The sequence below is a fragment of the Thamnophis elegans genome, chromosome 10 (genome assembly GCF_009769535.1).
Source record: "Thamnophis elegans isolate rThaEle1 chromosome 10, rThaEle1.pri, whole genome shotgun sequence".
NCBI classification, from domain to species: Eukaryota; Metazoa; Chordata; class Lepidosauria; order Squamata; family Colubridae; genus Thamnophis; species Thamnophis elegans.
The window spans coordinates 64952770-64970315 of record NC_045550.1 but is presented as its reverse complement, the minus strand read 5'-3'; the positions used below and the strand labels follow the sequence as shown (position 1 = coordinate 64970315).

The 17546-nt window shown below is 44.9% G+C and overlaps 1 protein-coding gene across 1 annotated transcript in view; it reads right to left on the bottom strand.

Moving 5' to 3' along the window:
• Positions 1-1079: 1079 nt before the first annotated feature.
• The window catches only part of LOC116513725 (chloride channel protein 2-like), a 61379-nt gene continuing 44912 nt past the window's right edge, over positions 1080-17546 (bottom strand). The window contains exons 3-4 of the mRNA XM_032224908.1: positions 2058-2219; positions 1080-1114 (exon numbers count right to left, since the gene is read on the bottom strand). Coding sequence (XP_032080799.1) covers positions 1080-1114; positions 2058-2219 — 197 coding nt within the window. The remainder of the gene's footprint in view (positions 1115-2057; positions 2220-17546) is intronic.

The window sequence follows — 17546 nt, the reverse complement described above, 5'->3', positions numbered from 1 at the left end:
CTACGGGGGCCCGCATCTTGATTTGGTTCTGTGCATGCGCAAGAACATTTTAAATTGCACACTATGTATTTTTTTTCATGTTTTGCACATGTGCAGACCGATTTTTGTGCAAGATGCATCAGCACGCGGGAGCCTCACGTCTGGCATGCGCGCGAGCAAAGAGAGCGTGTGGAAAATTCTTGCGCGCACCAAACGTGGCAGGAGCAAAACCCCCTCCTGGATGCGTCTGCCCCAAAGAGACCATGTTTCCTCAGGCACTTCTGTCCTAGAAATTTGGATGGCCCCAATCCTGCTAGGCACTGAGATACAGGCTGTTCCCCCAGGCCTTTGATCCTAGAGGTAGATGATCTGTACTTAACTGATCTGCTTTTTTGTCCGCAAGTGGGGTTGTTGTGTGTCCTTAGAAACACTAGCCTTTAGACTTATATACCACTTCACAGTGCTCTACAGCCCTCTCTAAGCAGTTTACAGAGTCAGCCTCTTGCCCGCAACAATCCGGGTCTGCATTTCACCCACCTCAGAAGGATGGAAGGCTGAGTCAACCTTGAGGCCGGTTAGGATCGAACTGCTGGCAGTCAGCAGAGTCAGCTTGCAATTCTGCATTCTAACCACTGTGCACTATGGCTCTGGAAAAGCTTCCTGAAACTGAAGACTGACTTGGCATAGCAATAGCACTTTGACTTATATACCTCTTCACAGTGCTTCACAGCCCTCTCTAAGCAGTTTACAGAGTCAGCATTTCAGTTCTCATCTCACCAACATAGGAAGGATGGAAGGCTGTGTCAACCGTGAAGTCAGTCAAGATTGAACTCCTGGCTGTCAGCAGAATCAGCCCACATACTGCATGCTAACCCACTGTGCCACCACAGCTCTATGTTGGGTGAGGAGCAGAGGTGGTATTCAGCAGGCTCTGACCAGGGGTGGGTTGCTGTCGGCATGACTGCCGGTTCAGTGCGCACGCAATTTGCTCCGTGTGCATGCACAGTTGCCCATAAATAGGCAGAACATTAAAAATGGAAAAGAAAAAAAACTATGCTGCGCCGATCGAGGAGCCAGTTTGGAGGCGTGGCAGGCCTGGGTCACTGCTGGTTCCGGCAACCCAGGCCAGCAAGCACTATTGGTAAAGTAAAAAATAAAAAGTAAAGTAAAGTAAAAAGTAAAGAGTAAAGTAAAATAAAATAAAAAGTAATGAGTAAAGAGTAAAAGGTAAAAGGTAAAGAGTAAAGTAAAGTAAAATAAAGAGTAAAGAGTAAAAAGTAAAGTAAAATAAAATAAAAGGTAAAAAGTAAAATAAAGTAAAATAAAAAGTAAAGAGTAAAAAGTAAAAAGTACAATAAAAAGTAAAAAGTAAAAGGTAAAGATTAAAGTAAAGAGTAAGGTTAAAAAGTAATGAGTAATGAGTAGAGTAAGGAGTAAAGAGTAAAAAGTAAAAGTAAAATAAAAGGTAAAAAGTAAAGTAAAGTAAAAAGTAAAGTAAAAAGTAAAGTAAAGTAAAGTAAATAAAAAGTAAAGTGTAAAAAGTAAAAAGTACAATAAAAAGTAAAAAGTAAGTAAAGTAAAATAAAATAAAAGGTAAAAAGTAAAGTAAAATAAAAAGTAAAGAGTAAAAAGTAAAAAGTACAATAAAAAGTAAAAAGTAAAGTAAAATAAAATAAAAGGTAAAAAGTAAAGTAAAGTAAAATAAAATAAAAGGTAAAAAGTAAAGTAAAGTAAAATAAAATAAAAGGTAAAAAGTAAAGAGTAAAGTAAAGTAAAATAAAAAGTAAAGTGTAAAAAGTAAAAAGTACAATAAAAAGTAAAAAGTAAAGTAAAATAAAATAAAAAGTAAAGAGTAAAGAGTAAAAGGTAATGAGTAAAGAGTAAAGAGTAAAAAGTAAAGTAAAATAAAATAAAAGGTAAAAAGTAAAAAGTAAAGTAAAATAAAAACTAAAAAGTATAAAGTAAAATAAAGTAATAAACTAAAAGATAAAATGAAATGAAGCAAAGCAAAACGAAATGAGCCCAAATGCCTCTCCTGGGGAGTCTTGAGCTCCAGATCTCAGCCCAGGTTGCGCTGCCTTTGCACTTGGGATCTGCAATCTTCTTACCTTGCAGGCAAGTTGCTATGGCGAAGTCCATGGCCCAGCTCACCAGGGCCATCAGCAGACCCAACAGGATGAGGAAGATCCAGTCTTCGCCCACTTTGGAGATGAGGAACTTCTGGCAACGCACGGTGCAGACTGCAGGAGAGAGAGAGGGAGAGAGAGAGAGAGAAAAGGGGTGGATGAGAGATGGGGAGGCAGGGACATCCATGGGCTGCAGCAGAGAGAAGCTGGGATACAGGAGAAGTTCAGATTGGTCCATTGCTATGGAAACAACTCACAAGTCCAGGATGGGAGCAGCAGAAATACAGGTGCTTTGATTAGGGAAGATGAGCAAAAAGGGAACAAAATCAGGAAAAACTTGCACTGTTTAGATACAGGGGATAAAATATCCATTAGGTAAAGGTCCCCCTTGCACATATGTGCTAGTCGTTCCCGATTCTAGGGGGCGATACTCATGTCTGTTTCAAAGCCGAAGAGCCAGCGCTGTCCAAAAACATCTCCATGGTCATGTGGCCGGCATGACTAAATGCCGGAAGGCGCATAGAACGCTGTTACCTTCCCACCAAAGGTGGTTCCTATTTTTCTACTTGCATTTTTACGTGCTTTCGAACTACTAAGTTGGCCGAAGCTGGGACAAGTAATGGGAGCTCACTCCATTACGCGGCGCTAGGGATTCAAACCGCCGAATTGCTGACCTTTCTGATCAACAAGCTCAGCCTCTTAGCCACTGAGCCCTGAAATATCCATTAGCATTTAGCATATGGATAGAAAAAGATTCTGGTCGTGGCTTTTGCCCATTTCCCTCTCTGCCCACATACTTGCCTGTCCACATTGGTTTGTAAGTTTGTTTTAAATTTATTTGCTCTCCATCCTGCAGTGAAATGACTCTGGGCAGCGGGCAGCATAAACCATGAAATCGTACCACATAAATCTCTCTAAAATAATTCTTCTTCTTGAAGAGTACTCAAGCCATCATTTGTCCCAAAGCAGGATCAAACTGTGGTTTCAGATTCAGGGCAAAATCATTGTTTATCACATTCAGACACAATGTGATGGTTGATGGAAACGAGTTTAAAAGGAACAATTTGAGATGGTAGAAGATGGAAGAAAAAACTAGCTGTGGCCCACCAGCGGCCAGAGGAGCTGGCAGCAGACTCAGACAGTGAGGAGGTTGGGGAGGAAGATGGGCCTGTCCTGGAGTCTGGGGAAGGCTCTGATGAGGGCTCTGTGTCGGAGGCAGAGAGGGGGCCAGAGCCATCTGACAGTTATCAGCTGCCTTCAGAGTCAGACATCAGTGAGGCAGACGAACAACTGGAGCGCATGCACAGAGTTGCCAGGAGAAGGGTCAAATTGGGAGTAAAGGCATAGATGGATGGTGAATGGTCCCTCCCAGAGGAAATAAAAAGAGGAGCAGAAGGGAGGGGAGTTTGCAGGGGACAATTAATTCAATTCATTAGGGTGAAGATCTGTTCCCTGACTTCTTGCCAAGTAATTGCTGCTACAGAGTGGTGTTTTGAAGATATTAGCGTGGCAGCTCTCCAAGCCTGATAAAGATCTTGAAAGATTGTTGGCCGGGACTTTGCTGGAGAGGAATTCACTTTAACCTAAATGAAAGACAATTTTAATCCGGGCCAGGAGTCGGCTTCGTGCTTTTGGAAGCCTAAATCAGAACAATGATGGTATAAGGTCTTCTGCTTTGGGCCAGGGCGTTGGACCAGATAGATACCTATGACAGACAGACAGACAGACAGACAGAATAACAGGGAACAACAGAAGGGTGTGATGGTGTAGAGATGGACACCAGAGGAGAACTGAACAGAGAAGAACCGAAGGGTGGTCCATTCAATTGATGGTACCAGGAGTGTTGAAAAGGATCAGGGTTCAGATGAAAAGAGCAAATTAAAAGAACGACTACCTTGCATGGAGTCTGTCAGAGACCATTCAGCCAATCAGAAGAGACAGAGGGAAGATTTATTAAAGCAGAAAACCATGAAGGGGTCAGAATGGGAATTTTCAACTAGCTCTAGACATCTGTGGGAAGATTAACTCTGCCAGACCCAAAATGTCACATCGATTTTTTCACTTGTCTGCTTCGGATTTGGTCCTTACTAATAGGATTGGTTGGAGATATTAAAAGAGATGAAAACCGCATGGAAATGGCTATACATTTCCTTTAAAAAAAAAACTTGCTTGAAAACAGCCCTGGATTTTAGAAAGCAAAATTTGTTTTAAAAAAAATAAATATCTCAAATCAACGTGTGAACATTGTGGCACCTGGGTGTCATACACTCTAATACAAGTAAAACTATAATGTAATGCGCTTTACATGGGGCTGCCCTTGAAAAGTGTTCGAAGACTTCAGCTAGTCCAGATCGCCACACGATACACCTATCCTCCACGAGCTGCACTGGCTGCCCATTGGTCTCCGGACTCGCTTCAAGGTGCTAGTTATTATTTATAAAGCCCTACATGGCATCGGACCTGGGTACCTGAGAGACCCGCCTCCTGCCAATTACCCTCCCAAAGACCGATTAGATCGCACAGGCTTGGCCTTCTCTGGGTTCCATCTGCCAGCCAATGCTGGCTGGCCACCCCCCGGGGGAGAGCCTTCTCTGTTGCTGCTCCGGCCCTCTGGAATGAGCTCCCCGTGGAGATCCGGACCCTTACTACCCTCCCGGCTTTCGGTAAAGCTACTAAGTCCGGGCTGTTCTGGCAGGCTGGGGGGCTGTTAAAGCACCCAGCCCCGTCTTAATTGTGACTGTTTTGGATTTTAAAATTGTTGTATTGTCTTATTTATTCCCTCCCCTGTTTATTGTGAGCCGCCCGGAGTCCTTCGGGAGTGGGCGGCATACAAAACCAATAAACCTAACCTAAACCTAACTAATAAAGTTAATCATAATGATTGCATTCAATCAACATGCATTTCTAATAATAATAATGCACACTTATAGGAAGGAAAGAAAAAAGTTGTTTCATAAAGGGTGATATGATTAAAAGTTATTCAAGTGATAGAATTAAGATAAGGGGATATTAGTGTATACATTTTTATGTAACAAAATGAAAGTAATAACAAGAGAAAATGTGGAATGATTGAAGAACGAGAGACTGCAACCTAATATGAAGCAAAATTCTAATGAACTAAGAAAAAGTAAGGAAGATGTGATGTAAAGGAAACCTTAAAAGGTAAATGGGCTGAAGCTGGTTGAGATTTCTTGAAAAGGAAATTCAGCTTCAAAAAATTAAAGTTTCAATTAAATCTCAAATAAATTAAATCTCAATGTTCCAATGAAGAACAAACTAGGGAAATTGGAGAAGGTCAAATGCAATCCACCTCATCGAGAAAGGACCGAAAGAGATATTATCAACCATCAAAACCTGGAAATATATTAAAACAGTAAACCAGTTCATTTGTAAACATCTTGAAGAATAACAGAGTTGGAAGGGACCTTGGAGGTCTTCTAGTCTAACCCCCTGCTCAGGCAGGAACCCCTATACCATTTCAGGCAAATGGTGGTCCAATCTCTTCTTTAAAACTTCCAGTGTTGGAGCATCCACAACTTCTGGAGGCAAGTTGTTCCACTGGTTAATTGTTCTCACTGCCAGGAAATTTCTCCTTAATTCTAGGTTGCTTCTCTCCTTGATTATTTTCCATCCATTGTTTCTTGTTCTGCCCTCAGGTGCTTTGGAGAATAACTTGACTCCCTCTTCTTTGTGGCAGCCCCTGAGATATTGGAACACCGCTATCATGTCTCAACAATAAAGACCTTCAAATTTCTAGGTTCTATCATATCTCAAGACCTAAAAGGACACCTCACATCAAAAACGTGATCAAAAAAGCACAACAAAGAATGTTCTTTCTGTGCCAGCTCAGGAAGCTTAAACTACCCAAAGAGCTGCTGATTCAGTTCTACGGAGGAATTATTGAGTCTGTCATCTGCACCTCCATAACTGTCTAGTTTGGCTCTGCAACCCAACAAGACAGACACAGACTTCAGAGGAGAATCAGAACTGCAGAAAAAAACAATTACTACCAACCTGCCTTCCATCCAGGATTTGTATACTGCACGAGTCAAAAAGAGGACTGTGAAAATATCTACAGACCCCTCACATCCTGGACATAAATTGTTTCAACTCCTACCCTCAAACGATGCTATAGGGCACTGCACACCAGAATAACTAGACATAAGGACAATTTTTGTTCTTTCTATGATTTGATTGCTAATTTATACCCTATGACTATCATTAAGTGTTGTACCTTATGATTCGTGATGAATGTATCTTTTCTTTTATGTACACTGAGAGCATATGCACCAAAACACATTCCTTGTCTGTCCAATGACATGTGGGCAATAAAGAATTCTATAATTCTATTCTATTTTGTTCTGTTCTGTCTATTCTGTCATCCCTAGTACGTCTTTTCATTAAAGTGGGCATACCCAATTCCTATAACTGTTCACATGTTTTAGCTTTAGTCCCCTAATCATCTTTGTTGAATGAGACTGCCCAAGAAATTGTCTTTTTGTTTTTGCAATGTTATGTAATACAACTTTAATGAGGAGGAGGACTTCATAATACTAAAAGGGATCAAAAGTTTCTTTCAAAGTACATTCGACTAAGATTGTACTCTGAAAATTCACTAGGTTTCATGCAGCAAAAATAATGAGAGTGACTGAGCCAAATTGTAAGCAAGTTTTGGCCATTTCCTGATTTGGTGTAGGCTACCTTAATCAGGCTCCATTCGTGCCCCTTCACTTGAGCCATTCATGTAATCCCTGGAACGCAACCAAAATCAGCTGCCAACCTCTAAGGTTCAATGTGAAACAAGAGGAAAGTTATTAAACCCCCAGGAAACATGCTTAATGAATTGCATCTAATTTGCTAACCATCTGTAAACAAATCGGAACAAATTTCATCTGATGTGTTTGCCCGGCCCTTGACCATTTGGGGAAATGGCTCCAGGAAAAACAACTACTGACCCCTCACATCCTGGACATCAATTGTTTCAACTTCTACTCTCAAAACAGCGCTAAGGCACAGCACACCAGAACAACTAAACACAAGGACAGTTTTTTTCCGAATGCCTTCACTCTGCTAAACAACTAATTCCCACAACACTGTCAAATTATCTACAAAAACTGTTATTACTATTATTCTTCTCTTCCTTCCTAGTACCTATCTCTCTCCTAGTTCCTATCTCTTCCCACTTAGGACTATAACCATGTTGCTTGTATCTTTAACATTTATATTGTTTTATTTGTTTCCTAGTATGATTTGATTGCTTATTAGTAACCTATGATCATTACTAAGTGTTGCATCTTTTTATTCTTGATAAATGTATTTATTTTCCTTTATGTACACTGAGAGCATATGCACCAAAGGCAAATTCCTTGTGTGTCCAATCACACTTGGCAATAAAGAATTCTATTCTATTCCGCTGGGCGAGATCATTCGGAGGCATGGGATAAGATACCACCAATACGCGGACAATACGCAGTTGTATCTGTCCGCCCCGTGCCAACTCAATGAAGCGGTGGACGTGATGAACCGGGGTCTCGAAGCCGTTAGGGACTGGATGAGGGCTAACAAGCTTGTACTCAACCCGGAAAAGACCGAGTGGCTGTTGTGTTTTCCTCCCAATAATTTGGCTAGTGTTCCATCACTCAGGCTGGGGCGCCAAATATTATACCCCTCAGACAGGGTTCGCAACTTGGGAGTCCTTCTGGACCCACAGCTGACCTTTGATTACCATCTGTCGGCTGTGACCAGGGGGGCATTTGCCCAGGTTCGCCTGGTGCGCCAGTTGCGACCCTACCTGAACCGGGAGGCTCTCACAACAGTCACTCGTGCCCTTGTGACCTCTAGGCTGGAATACTGCAACGTGCTCTACATGAGGCTGCCCTTGAAGAGCATCCGGCGACTTCAGCTAGTCCAGAATGCGGCCGCGCGAGTGATTGTGGGTGCACCTCGGTTCGCCCACATAACACCTATCCTCCGCGAGCTGTGCTGGCTACCTGTTGATCTCCGGGTGCGCTTCAAGGTGCTACTTACCACCCATAAAGCCCTTCATGGTAGTGAATCTGGGTACTTGAGAGACCGCCTCCTGCCAATTACCTCCTCGCGACCTATAAGATCTCACAGATTAGGCCTCCTCCAAGTTCCATCTGCCAGTCAGTGTCGACTGGCAACTACGCGGAGGAGAGCCTTTTCAGTAGCAGCTCCGACCCTTTGGAACGACCTCCCCGTGGAGATTCGTACCCTCACCACCCTTCAGACCTTCCGCACAGCCCTTAAGATCTGGCTATCCCGTCAGGCCTGGGGTTAAAGATTATAATCCGTCCCCACCCGAATGATGAATGTTGCTCTATTTTTTAATTATGTATGTTCTATACGTCATTGTATGTATCCCCTCCCACATAAGTTGTAAGCCGCCCTGAGTCCCCTCAGGGAAAAGGGCGGCCTATAAATAAACTTATACTATACTATACTATACTATTCTGTCTATTAATGTGAGGCCCAAAATTGTATCTTCTCCCACCCTCAAAGTGGTGGCGTTATGAGATACAGGTAGCCCTCAAATTACAGCCATTCGTTTAGTAAGCAAAATTAGTGTGGAATCCAGATTCACCTAATAACCATGTTACTAATTTAACAATTGCACCGATTTACATAACAACGGTGTCAAGGAAAGTCCTAAAATGGGGCACAATTCATTTAACGAATGTCTCACTTAGCTACGTAATTTGGGGTGCAGTGTAAGTCAAGGACTACTCCAAAGTTTGCCAAAGTGAGTCCATATGGGCCTCTTTCTAGTTGAACTAACTTTGGCAAACTTTGGAGTAGGCCCATATGGACTCAGAAGTCTAGGATTTAAATCAAGAGTTGGTTTACCAGAAACTATAGGTCTCAAAATTGTTACCAATTTATTGTCAGGCCTATTGTTAGGTTGAGATTTTAATCCCCTGTGTTAATCTTGTTACAGGACACGATCTTCTGACGAGGGGGGTGGCCTGTCAGGACTGGAAGCCATCTTTTGCCTTGGGGCTTCTGGCCTGCCACATTTAATTCTGTGGGAAAATGGGAGGGGGGGATTATATGGAGTATGGGAGACATACTGTATAGTCCAGTGTTTCTGAACCTTGGCAACTTGAAGATGTTCGGACTTCAACTCCCAGAATTCCCCAGCCAGCGAATGCTGGCTGGGGAATTCTGGGAGTTGAAGTCCGGACATCTTCAAGTTGCCAAGGTTCAGAAACACTGGTATAGTCATAACAACATTCCTTTCTCAGAGAGTCAAGGACATCTTGCCCTGCAGCTGCGATGGTGTGACTGGGAGGCATCTCCAGTTGGGATGGTGCCTGATTGGGCCATGTGATGGACATGTGGGTGCTGGGCAGGGACTTGAACTTTTTTGGGTGTGGGGTGGAAGCTTTCAGATTCGGGTTTTCCCAGATGTGCCAGTATGACATCTCTAATAAAATGGAACTTTGAGGAACCGCAAGCCTCGGAGTCTTCTTTCGTTGGGGGTGTTACTTGGATCCCTGTCACTTATCTTCCAAGCCAGTATTCACAAGTCTGACTTACACCACTTATCTATAGATAAGGGAATAAACTGTTTCTCCATCCAAGGTTTATAATTTCTTACTTCTCAATCAACTAGGTCAGGAGATGGAGAGAATCATAGAAAGCAATGGCAAGACAGCCTTCTCCAGCTAAAAGAGCCCCCATCTCCCCTCATGTGGCCTTCAAGTCCCAAGGGCTATCTGTACGATTCAGAATGTTTTGGCTGAAAATTGTCATTTCTTCCATTGGTTTGTTTAAAGATCAATCAATTAATCAGAATAGAGCTGGAAGGGACCTTGGAGGTCTTCTAGTCCAACCCCCTCTTCAAGCAGAAGAGCCTATACAATTTGAGACAAGTGGCTACCCAGTCTCTTCTTTAAAAACCTCCAGTGATGGAGCACCCACAACTTAGTTTCCATCCCTTGTTTCTTGCCTTGCCTTCTGGTGTTCGGGAAAATAAGTTGACTCCCTCTTCTTTGTGGCAGCCCCTTAAATACTGGAAGACTGCTATCATGTCCCCCCAAGTCCTTCTTTTCTCTAGACTAGCCAACCCCAAATCCTGTTCTTCATATATTTTAATCTCCAGGCCCTTTAACCATCTTAGTTGCTCTTCTCTAAACTTTTTGAAAAGTCCCAACATCTTTTTTGTAATGTGGCAACCAAAACTGGATGCAAGTATTCTAGGTGTGTGGCCTTACTAAGGCTTTATAAAGCGGTACTAATACTTCATGTGATTTTCATTCCATGACTGCAGTGTTGGCTTAAGAACCTATGGCATTTCCTTTACGGCCAGCGCAAAAAAGAAGGAAGAAAAGCAGACTCCATTACCGTCATAAATCAAGGATGACCTGCATTACAAGATCCCAGCCTATGGTTGGGAGTCATGCTGCCGTTTTATCTCCATGGGCATTTCCTGGCATGAGATTGAGGAAATCACTCAAGAGTTAAAACACTCAGGTGTTTCTGCTTCGTTTTTAGATTTGGGCCAAGCAGAACGGCAAAATTGACCCAGCTTGGCCCTTTGATACCCAAACCGTTGAAGACGCTTCCAGATGTTCTGCATCTGGATGGCCAGTGCTGCCTGGGGCGAGCTGAGAAACCGGTCCCAAATTCTGACTTCATGAGAAAGCCTACAGCCAGCCATGCTCTTATCCCATTGCTGTGACAGCTGTAGGAAGCCAACAGCTGGACTCAGAGGGTGGGGTGGGGGGCTCTGGCATGGAGGCACCTTCGGATAGGAAAACAGCCTTTGCCCTCCTCCCCATCTGGTCACAGGAGGTGGCCATTCGAGCAGAGGGGAGGAACGGCATCACGGCCAAGGCCACCCCAGGACAGAGGAGTCTGGACACAGTCCATCTCCTGCAGCTGCCCCCACGAGTTGGCAACTTTTAACAGGGAAACAGCCTCAAGGACAAGGCAAGCTGTGACTGCAGCGGTTGCTAAGGGATTTAGGAAGAGCCAGATCCCACAGACAATGTGTGTTTGTGTGTTTCCCTCTCCCCCCTCCTCTTTCTCTCTCCATCTCTCTCTTCCCTCTCTCTCCATCTCTCTCTCTCTCTCCATCTTTCTCTCTGTGTGTGTCTCTCTCTGCGTCTCCCTCCCTCCCTCCCTGTCTCCCCATCTCTCTCTCTCCATCTTTCTCCGTGTATCTCTCCATCTCTCTCTCTGTCTCTGTGTCTCTCTGTCTCTGTCTCTCTCCCCTCTCTCTGTCTCTCTGTCTCCATCTCTGTCTCTGTCTCTCTGTCTGTCTGTTTCTCTCTGTGTGTCTCCCTCTCCCCCCATCTCTCTGTGTCTCTCTCTGCATCTCTCTCCCTCCCTGTCTCCCCATCTCTATCTCTCCATCTTTATGTATCTCTCCATCTCTCTCTCTCTCTCTCTGTCTCTCTGTCTCTCTCTCCATCTCTGTCTCTGTCTCTGCATCTCTCTCTCTCTCTCCATCTCTCTGTCTCTCTCTCTCCATCCCTCTCTGTCTCTCTGTCTGTCTCTGTGTGTCTCTGTGTGTCTCTCTGTCTCTCTCTTCATCTCTCTATCTCTGTCTGTGTGTCTCTTTCTGTCTCTCTCTCTCTCTCCATCTCTCTCTTCATCTCTCTTCTCCCCATTTCTCTCTCCATCTCTCTCTCTGTCTTTCTCCCGGTCTCTCCCCATCTCTCTCTCTCCCTACCTCTGTGTGTGTGTGTGTGTGTGTGTGTGTGTGTGTCTTTCTGTCCCATCTCTCTCTCTCCATTTCTTTCTCTCTGTGTGTGTGTGTCTCTCTCTGTCTTTCTATCTGTCTCTCTCTCTGTCTCGCTCTCTCACAGTTTTGGGCAAAGGGGAGTCTACATGGTTACAAAACTGGAAGGGACATTCTAAAATGTATTTGTTGTCCATCTTTTGGGAGGACAAATTCATTTTGTTAAAATCAAGCTGTAAAAGTAGGAAGGTCCCACTGAGCGAACCGATAGGTAGCACGCCCAGCCTAGAGATGTCCTATTGAAACAAGAGGGGAGAAATGCATATAGAATAGAACAGAACAGAATAGAATAATGGAGTTGGAAGGGACCTTGGAGGTCTTCTAGTCCAACCCCCTGCCTAGGCAGGAAACCCTATACCGTTTCAGACAAATGGCTATCCCACATCTTCTTGAAGACTTCCAGTGTTGGGGCATTCACAACTTCTGGAGGCAAGTTATTCCACTGATTAATTGTCCTCACTGTGAGGAAGTTTCTCCTTAATTCCAGATTGCTTCTCTCCTTGATTAGTTTCCACCCATTGCTTCTCAGGACAGGTGCTTTGGAGAGTATACAATGGATGTGGAAATGTTGTATAGAAGGACATTGTAAAGAAAAATTCTTTAAAGCAATCTTTATAATATTTTTTTTTAAAAGGAAGAGACTGGATGATTATCTGTCTGAAATGCATACAATTTCCTGCTTCAGCGGGGTAGGACTAGAAGACCTTCAAGGTCCCTTCCAACATCGTTGTTATTCTGTATACTCAATTTTAAGAGCCCCTTTGGGAGAGAAGAAGGGGTTGCTTAGCATGTTGTATAAACCCAGCTCTTTCAGTTCATTCACAATTCAGCATTCCCCGAACACTTCACGTGACTTCGTGGGGTCTGCCCCCTAAGGACTGGACGATCACAGGCACACGGTTTTCTCATGCATGCATTTCTTTCCGGACCCCGTGCCGATTTCCCAATGTCTGGCTGAGCCACCGCTCCCATTCTCCGAAACCAGAATAGTTAATCTGCATAAAACTGGGGACAAAGGTATTGTAATCCTAGATATCTGCAGGGTGTCCGATTACATTCGTCCGCACAATCCTTCCTTTGACGGCAGAGATGTGTGACAGACTTGTGAGGAGTGGCTTCTCTTCGCCTGAATAAAACTGTCATTGAACTGTGCCATGCCGTTACCTTGTGCCCAAGGAAAGCTAGAACGCTGGCTGGTTCACACAACATGCTTAACCCTTTAGAGCAGTGTTTTTTAACCTTGGCGACTTGAAGTCCTATGGACTTCAGCTCCCAGAATCCCCCAGCCAGCACAGCTGGCTGGGGGATTCTGGGAGTTGAAGTCCACAGGACTTCAAGTCGCCAAGATTGAGAAACACTGCTTTCGAAGAACCCTCTAGAGACTTAAGAAAGAGTGCATTGAAGAGAAACAAAGATGATTAGGGGGCTGGAATCCAAAAGATATGAAGAACGGTTGCAGGAACACTGAGCTTGTCGATCAGAAAGGTCGGAGTTCGGCTGTTCGAATCCCTAGCGCCGCGTCACAGAGTGAGCTCCCGTTACTTGTCCCAGCTTTTGCCAACCTAGCAGTTTGAAAGCATGTAAAAAAATCGCAAGTAGAAAAATAGGAACCACCTTTGGTGGGAAAGTAACAGCGTTCCGTGCGCCTTCGGCGTTGAGTCATGCCAGCCACATGACCACGGAGGCATCTTCGGACAGCACTGGTTCTTCGGCTTTGAAACGAAGATGAGCACCTCCCCCTAGAGTCAGGAACCACTAGCACATATGTGCGAGGGGAACCTTTACCAGCTTCAGCCTTCTGAAAAGAAGGACTAGGGGTGACATGATAGCAGTCTTCAAATATCTAAGGGGTTGCCATAAAGTAGAGCAAGGGGGTCAAACTTGATTTCATTGAGGGATGCATCAGGGTTGTGTTTGACCTTGGGGGGGGGGGCTGGGGTTGGCATGGCCAGCCTAACGTTACTTGCTTGCAGGCACCTGTGGTGGGCAAGTGCTAAGGCAGGACTTCCCTCAGACCCTCCTTTCCTCTCATTATAATCTCCTTCCTTCCTTCTCTTCTTTTTCCTTCCATCGTCATTCTCCTTTCTTTTTCCTTCCCCTCTTTCCTTCTTTTTCCTTCCTTCTCTTCCCCTTTTCTTTTTCCTTCCTTCTCTCCTTCTTTTTCCTTCCTTCTCTTCCCATCTTTCCTTCTTTTTCCTTGCTTCTCTTTCTTTCTTTTTCCTTCCTTCTCTTTCCTTCTCTTTCCTTCTTTTCCTTCCGTCTCTTCCCCTCTTTCCTTCCTTCCTTCTCTTTCCTTCTTTTTGCTTCCTTACTTCTATTTCCTTCTTTTTCCTTCCTTCTCTTTCCTTCTTCTTCCTTCCTTCTCTTCTCCTCTTTCCTTCTTTTTCCTTCCTTCTCTGTCCTTCTTTTTCCTTCCTTCTCTGTCCTTCTTTTTCCTTCCTCCTCTTCCCCTCTTTCCTTCTTTTTCCTCCCTTCTCTTTCCTTCTTTTTCCTTCCGTCTCTTCCCCTCTTTCCTTCCTTCCTTCTCTTTCCTTCTTTTTCCTTCCTTACTTCTATTTCCTTCTTTTTCCTTCCTTCTCTTTCCTTCTCTTTCCTTCCTGAGCCAAGGTGGCGCAGTGGTTAAATGCAGCACTGCAGGCTACTTCAGCTAACTGCAGTTCTGCAGTTCGGCTGTTCAAATCTCACCGGCTCAGGGTTGACTCAGCCTTCCATCCTTCCGAGGTGGGTGAAATGAGGATCCAGACTGTGGGGGGCGATATGCTGACTCTGTAAACTGCTTAGAGAGGGCTGAAAGCCCTATGAAGCGGTATATAAGTCTAACTGCTATTGCTATTGCTATTCTTCTTCCTTCCTTGTCTTCCCCTCTTTCCTTCTTTTTCCTTCCTTCTCTTTCCTTCTTTTTCCTTCCTTCTCTTCTTTCCATCTTTCCTTCTTTGTCTTTGTCTTTCCTCTTTCCTTCTTTTCCTTCCTTCTCTTTCCTTCCTTCCTTCTCTTTCCTTTTTCGTTCCTTCTTCCCATCTTTCCTTCTTTTACTTTGTCTCTCCTCTTTCCCTTTCTCCCTTCTTGTCCCTTCTTGGATGCTCAAGTGCAAAAGGGGAAACATTTCTCCTTTTCTTTTGCTTTTAGTTTGTTTTGCTAGCACCGGGGCCTGTTTTCGCTGGCAGAGGGCTGCAGGAGGCCGTTGCAGGTGAAAACAGAGCCCTGGAGGGTCACCCGTGGTCCTCCCAAGCTCTGTTTTCACTGGCAGAGGCTCAGTGGGCCAGTCCTTTACTGTTTCCAGGGCGGCCCCGCGGGCCAGATCTAAGTACCCTGCAGGCCGGATCCAGCCCGTGGGCCTTGAGTTCCACACCCCTGAAGTATAGGGAGTCAATCTATTTTCCAAAGCACTGGAAGGCCAGACAAGAAGTAATGGATGGAACCTGTCAAGGAGGGATCAACCCAGCGGTGAAATTCAGCAGCTTCTGACAGATTCTGGGGAACCGGTAGTTTGAGTAGTTCAAAGAATCAGCAAATAACACCTCTGGCTGGCCCCAGAATGGGGTAGGAATGGAGATTTTGCAATATCCTTCCCTCTGGAGTGGGGAGGGAATGGAGATTTTGCAATATCCTTCCCTCTGGAGTGGGGAGGGAATGGAGATTTTGCAATATCCTTTCCTCTGGAGTGGGGAGGGAATGGAGATTTTGCAATATCCTTCTCTCTGGAGTGGGAGGGGAAGGGAGATTTTGCAATATCCTTCTCTCTGGAGTGGAGGGGGAAGGGAGATTTTGCAATATCCTTCTCTCTGGAGTGGAGGGGGAAGGGAGATTTTGCAATATCCTTCTCTCTGGAGTGGAGGGGGAAGGGAGATTTTGCAATATCCTTCTCTCTGGAGTGGGGAGGGAATGGAGATTTTGCAATATCCTTCCCTCTGGAGTGGGGAGGGAATGGAGAATGGAGATTTTGCAATATCCTTCCCCTGGAGTGGGGAGGGAATGGAGATTTTGCAATATCCTTCCCTCTGGAGTGGGGAGGGAATGGAGATTTTGCAATATCCTTTTCTCTGGAGTGGGGAGGGAATGGAGATTTTGCAATATCCTTCTCTCTGGAGTGGAGGGGGAAGGGAGATTTTGCAATATCCTTCTCTCTGGAGTGGAGGGGGAAGGGAGATTTTGCAAATCCTTCCCTCTGGAGTGGAGGGGGAAGGGAGATTTTGCAATATCCTTCTCTCTGGAGTGGGGAGGGAATGGAGATTTTGCAATATCCTTCTCTCTGGAGTGGGGAGGGAATGGAGATTTTGCAATATCTTTCCCTCTGGAGTGGGGAGGGAATGGAGATTTTGCAGTAACCTTCTCTCTGGAGTGGGGAGGGAATGAAGATTTTGCAATATCCTTCTCTCTGGAGTGGGGAGGGAATGGAAATTTTGCAATATCCTTCCCCTGGAGTGGAGAGGGATGGGAGATTTTGCAATATCCTTCTCTCTGGAGTGGAGAGGGAAGGGAGATTTTGCAATATCCTTCCTTCTGGAGTGGGGAGAGAATGGAGATTTTGCAGTATCCTTCCCTCTGGAGTGGGGAGAGAATGGGGATTTTGCAGTATCCTTCCCTCTGGAGTGGGGAGAGAATGGGGATTTTGCAGTATCCTTCCCTCTGGAGTGGGGAGAGAATGGGGATTTTGCAGTATCCTTCCCTCTGGAGTGGGGAGAGAATGGGGATTTTGCAGTATCCTTCCCTCTGGAGTGGGGAGAGAATGGGGATTTTGCAGTATCCTTCCCCGGGAGTGGGGAAGGGATGGGGATTTTGCAATATCCTTCCCCTGCCCACGCCCACTAAGCCACCCCCACAGAACCAGTAGTAAAAAATTGTGAATTCCACCAACCTAGAATTTCTTTCTCTTTTCCGTCCTATTAAGCAGATCACTTCCATGCACAGAATGTTCTCTGGGAGATACCTCCTGATCAGTGTTTCTCAACCATGTCTATTTTAAGATGCAAATGGTGCAGGGCCGGAGCTCGCAGCCCCACACGTGCACCACCCCTCACAAAAAAACATCCTTTCTCTCCCCCCCCCCACTTACACTAGGCCACCAACCAGGAAAGGTTGGGGAACGCTGTAGTATGTTGTAATATGTCATGTGTTGTAGTTATCGGAAGTTAAGAGCCACTAAGAAACAGATGGGTTTTTTTTCTAGGTCTTTCTTTACAGCCCTCTTAGATTCAGCATATTTTCCCCCCAACAATCTGGGTCCGCATTTTATCGACTTCAGAAGGATGGAAGGCTGAGTCAACCTTGAGCTGGTCAGAATTGAACTATCAAATTGCTGGCAGCCGGCAGTCAGCAAAAGTAGCCTGCAGTACTGCACTGTAACCACTGCGCCAGCACAGCTCTGTTCTGACCTAGGCTTCCCCAGCGGCATGAAGCCGAGTCCTCATCCCAAAAAAACACTTTGTTTAATTGACAGCGAATTCCTCTCCAGCAAAGTCTTTCCTCTCCGACAGTCTTTCAAGGTAATTCACAATGACCGACCTTGGAGAGCGGCCAAGCCGATATCTTTCAGATGCTGCAATACTTGGCAAGAATGCAGGAATGAACTAATTGTCTCCTGCAAACTCCACTCCCCTTTCACATCCAGCCAAGTCTTTTAAGGGAGGATTTTCAGTCACAGACCTTATCTGGCTTGGAGAGCTGCCAAGTAT